The following is a 12,372-nucleotide window of genomic DNA, read 5'->3' as shown; positions in this document are numbered from 1 at the left end:
TACCTTCTCTCTCTTTCCATTTTGTTGCTACATGTCCTATGGTTTCACTGTGCCATCCTTGCGATGACCTTATATCTACTTAACATGTTATATTCTGCATAAAACCTTGTTACACTGCAAATTGTATGTGCTATACATGATAAACATGGATTGGATGAATTGGATTGTTTAGGTTTGGTTGAAATTTGGTGCTTGTACTCTGAGAGGGAATCGAATTCGAGTTGGGATAACTTAAGGCTATGGTTGCATCAGGTATGAATTCCTGGTTATTCAAGTGTTATTGGATTTCGAAGGGTTTAGTTAGACAGCCTTTCCAGTGAGCTCACTGATTGCAGATGGTTATGGATATAGAACAGTTTCTGTGGAGTTGTACATGTAGCAGGATTTTGCTATAGTTATTTGGGATTCCATGAAAACAACCTATAATGCGAAATGTCCAGGTGAATCCCACGGCATGTGGCCTAACTGCTGAAAGGAAGGAGATGGGGTGGGGGACTAGGCTTCGTCCTAAAAACTGACGAGGGTGAGCAAACCACGTGGTTGCCATGTGGGAACACGCAAACAATCCATTTCAAGACAAAATAACGAACCCAAAGAACAACGACGTGCTTCCTTATAATGCAGTTTATTCCTAGCCATGTTTTCATGAATTGTTAGGTTCACGGTCTTATTGTCTAGGATTTAGTTTTAATCTTGGGTTTGGTCCACTGAATTAGGTTCAAAATCTTGATTACTGGGGAACGCGGATTGATGTGTATATCTCTTCCTCGCAAAATTTCTTTGTTGACTTGTTTCATCCAGCTCTAGAACAACAGGATCCTCCGTCCACCTAAACAAAATCCCTCTCACACTTTCTTATCTTATTTTTCTTTTTTTAATTTTTATTTGCTAATTGTATATTTGGATTTGCTTATTGAATCGTACCTCTTCTTTTAAAAATAATTTTTTTAAAAAAGACTTAGAATAAGATTCATTTTGATAACATTATTTAAAAAATAAAATAAAAGATTTGATCGTAATAAGCTTTGAAGATCTTATGTATAAATCAAATTAATTTATGTCATATTAACTCGTATATATGTCATATATTATGTGGGTGAAAATGAACAATAAACCAACTTAATGCCCTTTATAATATTGGATTAAAAAAGTAGTATTTCTTTCCTACTAATTTGGATTAAAAATCGATAAACCAAGATTTGTTTAAGTATCTAAACGCGACGGGGAAGGTTACTGGAACTTTCGTCGACAATTTCCCCACCAAAGATAACACTACTGCAGTGACAACCTTGTTTTTAGTTTTCACCACCCAATAAACAAGAGACACGTGTCCAACATTTCACCGAATTTAGGCTGCACGCCTTGACGGGTTCATGACACGTCACCCCTTTGCGAAATTGCCCTTTGGAAGTGTTGGTGGGGCAGCCGCCGACAAAAATTTAGCGGTTTTGCTCGGTTGTTTTGTTCTGCCCAAAGGATTACTCGGAAAAACTACTGCTTCTTTAATTAACGGAATTGCCTCCCCTTTTTTGCTCCTGAAAGCAGAGTTCTCTTCGGCCCTGTACAAGGTGCTACTAAAGTTTTACTGTCGGTTAAATTAATCTAATTGTCCAAGGATAATCACTTTTCTTCAATTTTGAGCAAGGGATTTCTCACTTTAATTGTTCATAAAGAAATGTACATGGCAGAACGTACCCTTTTCGCCGCATGATGGTATCTATCAAATCCATGTAAAAATTCGGTGCTTTTTAACTGTTAAGTTTGCTTCTAAGGTAAAAAGTTCACAGTTCACGTGAAGATTAAGCGTTTTAGAACGTTGGAGTTTCTCCAAACTCAATTTGGAGTGTGATTTTCGCAATCTTTATACGTTAAAATGGATAAAGAAAATGATTAATTAGGGACAATAATAAGTAGGCCTGAACACCTTGAGAAAAAACAGTTTTGCTTTATTATTGAGTAGTTTGAACTTAATTGCTGATGTATATTTATTATAATTTTAAAAGCTTTGATTTAGTTGAATATTAACCCGAATTCAAGCTCAGAATACTTTTATCAGAGAACAAACAATGGGCAAAGTAACTAATTAGTAGTAAAATAGTAGTTCACTGTAAAAGGAGCCTGCTTGCTTCTGGATTGTCAAAAATGCGTTGCACCTGTCTGTCAGTCAATAGGTAGGGAACTGAAGGCCTAAAACAACCACCTGAAAAAGGGCCGAGCATGAACCTGAGGGCCGAGGGAGGCTCCCATTTTCACGTTTCTCAGGTTTTAACTTTCAACTTTCAGCAGGCCGGTTATTGTTTTTCCCTTCAAAGTATCATCAAAATATCTCCCTGTACATTGTCTAAGTCCATAGGAATTTAAATACCTACAAAACCACCAAGTCATGTCCGAAAACCACCAAACCAAGCAACCTTGATTCCCACTTTAAAAATAAATTAAAATATTCCCCGAAACTAACCACCACCTGTCGGTCTTATCCATTCCTGCAGTTAAACTGCCCACTTCCGAGGTCCCTATAAATATATTTTCTCTGATGCAAGTCTTTGTCCATAGTTTCATCCAGGTTTTAACTGTTGTTTTTTATTTTCCAGGACTTTTGAGTTTTGATCAGAGAGTTGGAAATGGCAGATATTGCTATGCTCGTTGCTGAGGAGTATGAAAGGAGGGTCAGGAATTCAAGAAGTAAAGTTGGGGCTGAAAAACAGGAGATCGACCTGGTTTCTTGTGTGGCAGTCTTGGCTCAGAGGATGAAGAGCAAAGTTGGAGAGGGAAGAATCGAGGTTGTCAAGTTGGCTTTAGAACCAAAAAGCCAGATTGCTGTTGCAGCTTTCAATGGAGCCTTCTCTGCTTGAAAATTTTTTTCCTCCTCTTTCTGTCCGATTTAGTTTCCAAAATCATTGCTCCCAAAGAGTTGTCGATAAATACCCATTTCGCTTTGTCATTTTCGTTTGTAAATTCTCATCTTTGTTAAGAAGCAAAATTTCTGCTTTTATGATGAAATGTGATCCTAGCTTCTAACTGGGATCCCAATATCTCTGGATGTTTTACATGACTTATCTACACCAAAATCTGTAACAAATTACTATTCAAATGTTCATAGATGAAATGATGCGAATTAATGGGCAGTTTAGATATATTTAATGAAGCCAATTAAACATACAAGTTTCATTTTCAAAGACAGTACTTGAATCATTTACACTCTTACTCCAGTTCTTGCCTTTCTCTTTCTCTGGGCGGTTGCCCCCACTAAAGCTTAAAGCATCCCAAGAGGACAAAATGGCTAGACGTGATTGGGAGAACTGAGGAGGATGTGAAGAATATGGAGATATCATTTAAAAGCTCGAAAGTTACTTGTTCCTAATTCAACCACTTTCATTTACAGCACTCAAAGCTGGTTCTAAAAGAGGACAAAAAGAAAAACACCTGTCAGAGGATATTTTAGTAGCATTTATTTGCCTTGGAATATACTGTTCGTGCCCGTGATAGACGTATTACGTATGTCTTGGACTATATACTTAATAGCTTCCTTGTTGGGCGAAGCCCACTCTATGTTCAAAAAAGATTAAAAAAAAAATGATTACTAGAAACTTTTTAATCAACAAACATGTCTCCGTTTTAACAAACTAGCTAAATTAAGAAAAATGTTTTTTAAATAAGAATTACTAAGTATAATTAAAAATTTTATTTATGAATTGGATAAGGGTTATTAATTGAAAATAATTAAAATATATAATTTAAAAATATAATGGTCAAATAATATAAAGTTTTACCAATATTCCTACATTATATTCTTTAAATACAAATACAGATAGATAAAACCTTTAATATATCTAAGAAAGGTACAAAAAATAGATAAGTATATAAATTTCGGAGATAATAGTGAATAAGAGCCCAATAGCAATACCAATGGGCTTAAATGAGCTACACATGGGCTTTCTTACAAATTGGAGACGTAACAGTCTCCTATGGAATAGTTAATTAATTACTTCAATATTATATTTTTCTTTCTAAGAAATAAAATAATTAATTCAAAAGAAAATATTAGCATATGCATGTCCAAGTTAACCTATCTAACGTATACTTTCTCCCCCTTAGAATTGCTTATTAAATAAGACATATTTGTGAAATTTATGGATTCATGGTGTTGACGTGAGAGAGGCAACTTTACTCTTGTTTGACATTTCTTTCACCCATATATAAAATTTTTTTAATTTGTCATGTTTAGTTTATAAATAGTATATAGAAACCGCTCATAAATTACCTCTTACAATTAGTAATAACAATATAATGTAATTCTCTACTGGAAAAAATATACCCTTCCGATATTATAAGATTAATATTTTTTCATACATTAGCGATAGAATTTACATTAAAATTTCACAAGCACGTTTATATGCCTGAGATATATACTAAATCAAAAATGATAACTAACTAATTTGAAATTGATTTTTTTAATTATTACAATTAAATAGACATATAGCAAGTATATATATATATATATATATATATATATATATATATATATATATCAACTTACTTTTAAAATATTTTAAAATTATATTAAAATATTTGTTTTAATGATAAGTGACTGTATAATATGCTTTTACTCAATAAATTAAATTTATTTTTTTCTGAAATGAATAAAACAAGAAAATGTTACAAAACAGGCATACGTCTCAGATAATAATATGCCATCAAATTTTAAAAACTTTGATAAAATTTGTACAACTTTTAAACCTAGAAAATTTATGACAATTGAATCATGATGCTTAACGCATGTGATCATTATGTTAGTCCTTTAACCCACCATTCACACTTTTCTTTCTTTCTTTCCTCTTTTTTTTTCATCACAATGATTCGTCATGTCATCTTGTCCTAGGAGAGAGAATGATTATGTTTTGTAAGACTCCATCAGCTATGGCTTAGCTGCTATACAAAAGTTAGGCAAAAAAGTTGAAAAAGGCATAATTACTGTTTTTAAAAAGTAATGCATGATTAGTAACTGAGAATCTGATTAGTCCAATCTACATTTATAAAAGTGAGTATAGAGCATTTTTCAATGTTTATTTTATTATTTCTTTTGTTTTAAATTTTTAGACAAATTATACATATATAAAATAAAAGATAATTTCTTGAAAGTTGAAATAAGACAAGGGGGTATTTAATGTAATTGTCTATAAAATAAGAGAGAGAGAGAGAGAGAGAAAAAAAAAATAATGAAATTAATGTTTTGCAATAAAAAGCCTCAGAAAATGTTGACATTTAACGTGACATCAATTATTAAGCATCTCCCTGATAAAATAATGTGGCTTCATATAATGATTCTTCATCCACCACTCCTTTCAGCCTTTGCATTAAATAAGCTCACCCTCTCACTGTGCCCAGGCACCTTTCTCTTCGTAAATTTTACTTTCACTACTTTCATTTTTTTTAATTGAGAGAAAAAAAATTTTAATTCTGTTTGTTAAATAAAAAATCATATACCGATCAACGACTTAACTGTTCGAGTGTTACTTTCATTTTCATTTAAGATAAGACTTAATTAAGCTTTTCTATGTCAAATTCGTGAGATATTTTTTAAATGATTAAATAAAATCTAAAACTAAAAATATAAATCAATAAATTGAAAAGTTTTATTCCATAAAATTTGGAAAAAGAATTAAATAAATTTGGTACTTTATTCATATAGATAATTTTATTAAAAATCATGACAAAATTTTTACCATTTAATATGTGATAATCAAAATTTAGATACAAATATTTTTAAGTAACGCTTTATATATTTTTGATTTTCATATTCAATGTTATCAATTTATCGATTTTGATTTTTAAAATTAATTTTTATTTGATCGTTTTGAAGAAAAAACTTTATGAACTTAAACGTAAATAAATTTATCTAAATTATTTCCCATTTTCAAGAGATATAAAGACAAGACGGGAAGGATCAAATTACAAAAAATAATTGTAATATAAACAAAGGATTGTATTAACTAAGTGTTTTAGAAACACTTGTTGAAGTTGCCTTATTATATATATATATATATATAAATACTGTATTAGGAGTAAACTATTCCTGACTTTGGGCAGGTTTTGACCCTTCCAAGGATTTCTCCTTGTGATTAATAAAATTCTCTTTCACTTTTCCAAAGAAAAGGTGTCAGAGATGATCAAGTGATATGACCTATCATTCCACAGTTACTGCATTTAATGTGAGCGACAACAAAATCACAGATTAATAATAATTATAATTATAATAAAACCCTAAAAGCTGGAGGCAACAATATCTGTGACCAACTCCCAGTACATATTGGGCACAATCCTTTGATTTGATGATCGGATTTACCCACTTCCTAGGTGGAGGTGTATGTCCAAAAGTTCCATCTTCTCCACCCATACTATTTAAAGTAACACCATGTCTAAAAGGAAAAATAAAGCAAAAGGTAAAAAAGGGGAATTAGTTATTTTACTTTCTTTATATGGTAAAAAAAATAAAAGGAAGGAAGGGGTGGAAGGTAAAATTATAAATAAAATAATTAATTTTAATTGAATGAGCTTTTTTTTTTTTTTCTACTTTAGGTTTAGAGGGATTGAATTTAGAGAGAATAAAAATGGACAAAATTACCTACTTTCCCTACCTCTTCCTATTTTCCTGTTGTAAAAGGAGGAGAGAAAAGATGAAAGGGAACACCCTTTTCCTTTCAACCCTTTTCTTCCTTCCTTTTTCCCTCCAGCCAAAACTAGATGTAACATACATCAATGAATATGGTATATGCCGCTGGAGTTGACCTTCAACAGCTAAAATATAGAGAAAAGCCAGGTTAACGATGTTCAAAATATTGTTCATTAAGGGGATCCATGATGCACAATATGTTAATTAAGGACCGCTGACCATGATCTCATACTCCTAGATCAATGAGGTATCCTGTCGTTGTGTTTAATTTTTTTTTTTTTTTGAGGGGCTTGAAAGAAAAGACAAAGGTTTGCACAACCAACAATCTTAAGGAAGAATATGCCTAAGCTGCGAAGCAGAAGGACGAGGCTTCTGGTTGCAAAAATTAGGTAGGAAGTACAGACGCAACATCTCCCTCCTCTACTTTTTTCAACTTGTGATTTCCAAAAAATCACAGGGGTTGAACAAGTTAGGAGAAACCCAATCCAAATGCAGGTCAGTAAAAACAGTAAATCCGTAGTTTGTTTCATAGTTGAGTCGGAGGAAATGGATTTGAAAGTGGGGGCAGCATATCTGATTTGAAAGGAAAATATGACTCTGAATTAGGCCATGACTTAGCACTGTTTATTTGTCAGTGTCAGAAATCCTGCATCAAAAGCTCCAGTCCCTCAATCAGCAAGAGTGAAAAAAAGGAACCAACACTGTCTTCACCTACCAATAACCTTCTTTAGAAATTGGTAGATATTGATGTTGAAGGCATCTATAGGCTTTCGGCAAGCCTACCTACTTCGGCAGTGACTTAAGCATTGCTAGCTACCGTCAAGCTGATTCATAAATTAGATCATCATCTACTGTTCCAAGATGTATGAGAAGTGGGCTTGTTTCCTGGCTCTTGATTATCCATGTTGAGTTAAAACTAAAAACACTCCAACTTTCATACCCAAAACAAGGATGACAGTTTCGCACAGTACAAAAATTTATGCACATCTTCCAATCAAGGGATTGTGCTAGTTGGGGTGCACAGACGCATAGATTAGCCCAGAAAACACAGTACAGAGAGGCAATTGAAGCCATTGCTAATATAGATATATATACATAAAATCAACTAAAATCTACATCAAAATTTACCCATAAGAAAAACAGAGCAAAATTATACATAAAATTCTTTCTACTTATAATATTGTACCAAGTATCCGTGCTTCTGTCAGCCCAAATAATTAAAAAAGAACTTAACAATCCTAGTGGTATGAAAATCAGAACAATCTGTGTAAACTATTACCATGTAAGGCAGATAACAAGAAAATCATCTCTTCATCACTACCGTCATACTCTACCCGATTTTGCAGCCTGTGGTAGTTAGCCACGATCTCGTCCGGCAAAACTTTAGTCCTGCAAAGTGGGCAAGTAGCCCAATACTGTTGAAGCCACCTATCCAGGCAGTCCTTGTGGAAAGTATGCTTACATTTCAATTTCCTAACTTCTTCACCTTCTTCGAGCTCCGATAAACACACCGCACATTCATTTGACTCCAGCCTCGACGATGATCTATTCGAGTAACGAACCGTCGGGTTCTTTTCTTCAATGAATTTCAGGTACTGTGTGGTTGTGATCAGGCGCTTCTCAGAGTCGCAAACCCCGCCGGTGACGGACCTGATAAGGATCACAACTTCAAGGAGTAAGAGAGTGAAAAAGACTATGGTCATGGTGTAGAGGTGGGAGAAGTACTCTGAGAGAGCAGCCATGGCCGATGGTGGGGAAAGCAAAAATGAAAACAAAAACAAAGAAAACAAAATGATGGATATGGAAATCAGTAGAATGACTTTGTTTATATATATTTAACAGTGAATGAGGTGCGGTGAGTTTCCTTTATACAAGTATATTAATGTTACATTATTTTTACATTTATTCAGTGGATAAGGATGTAATTGACTTGCTAACTCATGGTACGTTCGTATGACTTATCTCTACTGGTGACATTTCTCTCATACAATTATATGGGCAACCTAATTTTTTGTTCTTTTTGACTTATCTCTACTGGTGACATTTCTCTCATACAATTATATGGGCAACCAAAATTTTTTTTCTTTTCTGGATTTAAGTTCCAATTTTGAACATTATTTTTTATTTATTAATCAGTAAATAAATTCTTCAATAATTGGATTAAGAAAGTAAAATTAAATTAGTTTTTTTTAATTTTTTTATGAGAACCAAAAGGGTTATCCTAGAGAAAGAAGAAGAAGAAGGTATAGAAGTCATCCTTCATTTAGTAACATATGCCTAAAACAACATCAACCTTTCATCTTTCAGAAAAGAAGAATAAATGAAGCAGAAAAAAATCTATAAAATATCTTAGTACATGATTTTGGTTTTTGGTTTAGTGAACACGTAAGTGAGGATGATAATGATTTAGTCATTGAACATGGTTTCCATTATCAAAATTTTGTGGCTCTAATAAAGTCGCATAAATTTAAGAGTTCCCATACATCGGAATATAGAAGACCATTACGCTAAGAAATATTAATTAAGCTTAAATTCTAATTAAGGTCATTGAATTAAATCTATCGTCTATAATGATTGTGGGTCATGATACTATCCATCATGACAAAAAAGAGGCAAGTTGATACAACCATTTTCATTATTTTTGTCAACTTATGCAATTAATTTTTATATTTTAGAAGTAGATATAGTTTATATATTTTTTAAAATTGACAAATCAGTTTAATCATTAACAGTGTTAAAATTTTTCTATTATTTATGTTAACACAGCATTTGATTGTATTAACGTGATTTTTTTTATTGACATGACATTGAATTTTAATGATATCATAACGATGTTATGATATTTCACGGATGATGCAATGATACTGTTAACATAACATGATTGAATATTAACATGAATTTTATAAATTTGACATAAAATTATCTATTATAAGATTGCCATTTTGAATTTTCGTGTACTTATACTGAAGTTGACATATGATGTAATCACTTTAATTTATGTCAACTTTTGTATATTAATTATATGATTTATAATTTTTTGAATATAAGTTCATATTTCATGAGAAGGTAGTTGGCCATTAATACTTGTAAATGTATACAAATACAGTTGCATTATATTTGACTTAGTCAAGGCTGCATTGTTCTGTTTGATTTTTCTTACACCGAATTCGATGTTCATGTTAATTATCTCATTGTCATTTTTGGCAAAAAGTTAATTTGATGGCAATCTGACACCGAATTTGACCAAAGATTGCTGAAAAACCCATTAAACTCTACTTTTGGTACAATGAAAAATCAATTAGATGGGTGGCCGAAACACTAATGAGATTGGCATTTCGTCATGTCCATTACGTGCCAGTTTTAGGCTTTTCTTTATTTATTTAATATTTAATAATTACTTATAAACTAATTTTCCTTTTTTTTTTGTTAAAAACATGTTAATTACCAGTACGCAGTAGAGCAGTTTGCCTTTTTTTTTTTTTTTTTTTTTATAATTATTGCCGATTGTTGACAGCCATTGCTAGTTGCCAATAATGTTTTTTCTCGTTGGCCACTACGGACCAACGATAACCATCAGCCCTAGGGCCCTAACGACCATCCGTTTCATATAGTTAATTTGCTTGAATTTGTTTCCGTAAATTTTTAAAGTAAATTTATAAGAATATAAACATTTAGATATAAATATCTAAAAACGTTCTTGAGTGAATTTTTTTATTTTTATTTTGAATTGAATAAATTTTTATAATTAATAATTAATTAAATATTTTATGTAAACGTAAAGTTAATATGATATGTTGATTTGTCATAATTAAAGATGACATGACATGTCATATTAATACAATTTTAGTAAAAAAATAATAAATATAATTTTGATTAATAATAACTAGTCAATTGTTAATTATAAAAAATTTATTTGATTTAAAATAAAAAAATAAAAATTTGATTGAACTTAATAAAAGAATAAAAATTTATTTAAATTTTTTTAATAATTCAAAAACTCTTTTAAGTATTAAGTCAAATTATAATTATAATACTAATAAATCAATACAATTATTAAATAAACATATGAATGTGGCCCAAAAAAAGAACATGTAATAAATACTTTATGAACTTATTTGTGTAATTAAAAATTTCACCACCGAATCATGAAGATAATTTTCAATCATTTTTTTTTCATTTACAAGTAATAAAAGCTAATTTCTTTATGCTCTTCAATTTTTTTAAAAAAAAATGGAACATGAGAAGCATTGAATATTAAGTTAAATAAAATGACGTAGCTGTTTTCCATCTTATAATCTCATATTTTATTTTCAATATTCAATTTGAAAATTATAAAAATATATCTTTGAAAGTACATAAGAATTTTTTTTAGTTTGAGTTATATATATATATATATATATATATATATATATATATATATATATATAAAGAGTTTCTAGTTTGAAAATTTTAGATTAAAATTTAAAAATAATTTTTTTTTGAAATTAGAAGTGTTTTTTTATAATATAATTTAAATCTAATAAATCCTTTTATCATTTTAAAAAAAAAAGTAGAGATAGCAATTTGCAAAGTATGTTCTAAGATACCATAAAAAACAGTAATATTTGTTAATAAAAATTATTTCCTTCTCTTTTATTAAATAACATTAAACAAGTAGAATTTCTATGGATTTTAAATTATAACTTACAACAATAAAACATGCCCGTTCAAGGGAGATCAAAATTCTATTGCCCATACTCATTAGATAAAGTGGTAATATGATTAAACAAATTTATATTTTATGAGTATTAATATGTATTTGTTGGTAATTCATATTTCACGAGTCTCGATTTTTTCATTATTGATTATATTATATAATGAGGTTTATTTTACCTTGAGAAAGCCAGATTCGAGGTAGATAAGTTCTTAAGGACTTTGTTTTCTGGTTGGACAAGCAAAAATCTAAAGGAACCTATACTTCGGTTTTGACAAAGACATTACAGGAATTGATAAAGCTCACCTTATCTTCAATTCTTGGTGAAAATCATTCAATGAATCCCCCTTTGTTTAAGGTCGTTTGAGAGCTTCTTGAAAAAAATCTTTCCGCCACTTGGGCCCATGTTTGGTCCTTCTGCAGTCCTACCTTTGACCCAACCCCTAATTCACTTTTTACAGCCCAAATGCTTACATTCTTCTTTTAGCTGGATCTTCATATATAACACAGTTAAAAACTGATACAGTGATACTAGTGTCTACCCTAAAGGCCTAAGTAGTTGGGGAGGACTATAAATAAAGTCATATTTTTACACCTTTCCGTCAAATTACACCGCGTCAGATCTTTTTCCAATTTTAAAATAGATTACTTCACACTCAATTAGGAGTGTGATCGTTGTATCTTTTGCTGCTTTTGTGTAACATAAGTTAATTAGGTTTTTTAGTATAATATTTTAAAAGAAAATTATGAGGAATAACTCTCTTGCTAAAATGATTTCAGAAATAATAATCAAAATAAATTTAATTATTTTTAACTAAAATTAGTCATGAGATGATAAAAATACTCTTAAAACTATTTCAAACAAATTAAATACTTTCAATTTTTCTCTCCCACCATTCCGTTGCTATACCCTCCATTATATTGTGCTCTTTATTTTTCCCTCTCTTCATCTAGTTCTCTCTAAATTTACCACCATCACCATTTCTTTCTATCTCTTGTTAGCTTATCA

The 12,372-nt window shown here is 30.8% G+C and overlaps 2 protein-coding genes across 2 annotated transcripts; one reads left to right on the top strand and one right to left on the bottom strand.

Annotated features, from left to right (window-relative positions):
- The first annotated feature begins 2,362 nt into the window (after positions 1 to 2,362).
- On the top strand, positions 2,363 to 2,990 carry LOC18611644 (uncharacterized). The gene is made up of 2 exons (XM_088804334.1): positions 2,363 to 2,509; positions 2,592 to 2,990. Exon 2 carries the CDS (start codon positions 2,622 to 2,624, stop codon positions 2,850 to 2,852), a length of 231 nt encoding a protein of 76 aa, XP_088660460.1. The 5' UTR covers positions 2,363 to 2,509; positions 2,592 to 2,621; the 3' UTR covers positions 2,853 to 2,990.
- Positions 2,991 to 7,646: 4,656 nt separating this feature from the next.
- On the bottom strand, positions 7,647 to 8,502 carry LOC18611643 (putative E3 ubiquitin-protein ligase XERICO). The gene has a single exon (XM_007048005.3). The coding sequence runs from the start codon at positions 8,410 to 8,412 to the stop codon at positions 7,924 to 7,926; it is 489 nt and encodes a 162-aa protein (XP_007048067.2). The 5' UTR covers positions 8,413 to 8,502; the 3' UTR covers positions 7,647 to 7,923.
- Positions 8,503 to 12,372: the final 3,870 nt, after the last annotated feature.

The sequence above is a fragment of the Theobroma cacao genome, chromosome 1, assembly GCF_053813885.1.
Source record: "Theobroma cacao isolate CCN51 chromosome 1, ASM5381388v1, whole genome shotgun sequence".
NCBI lineage: Eukaryota > Viridiplantae > Streptophyta > Magnoliopsida > Malvales > Malvaceae > Theobroma > Theobroma cacao.
This window is presented reverse-complemented; position numbering and strand designations above follow the sequence as displayed.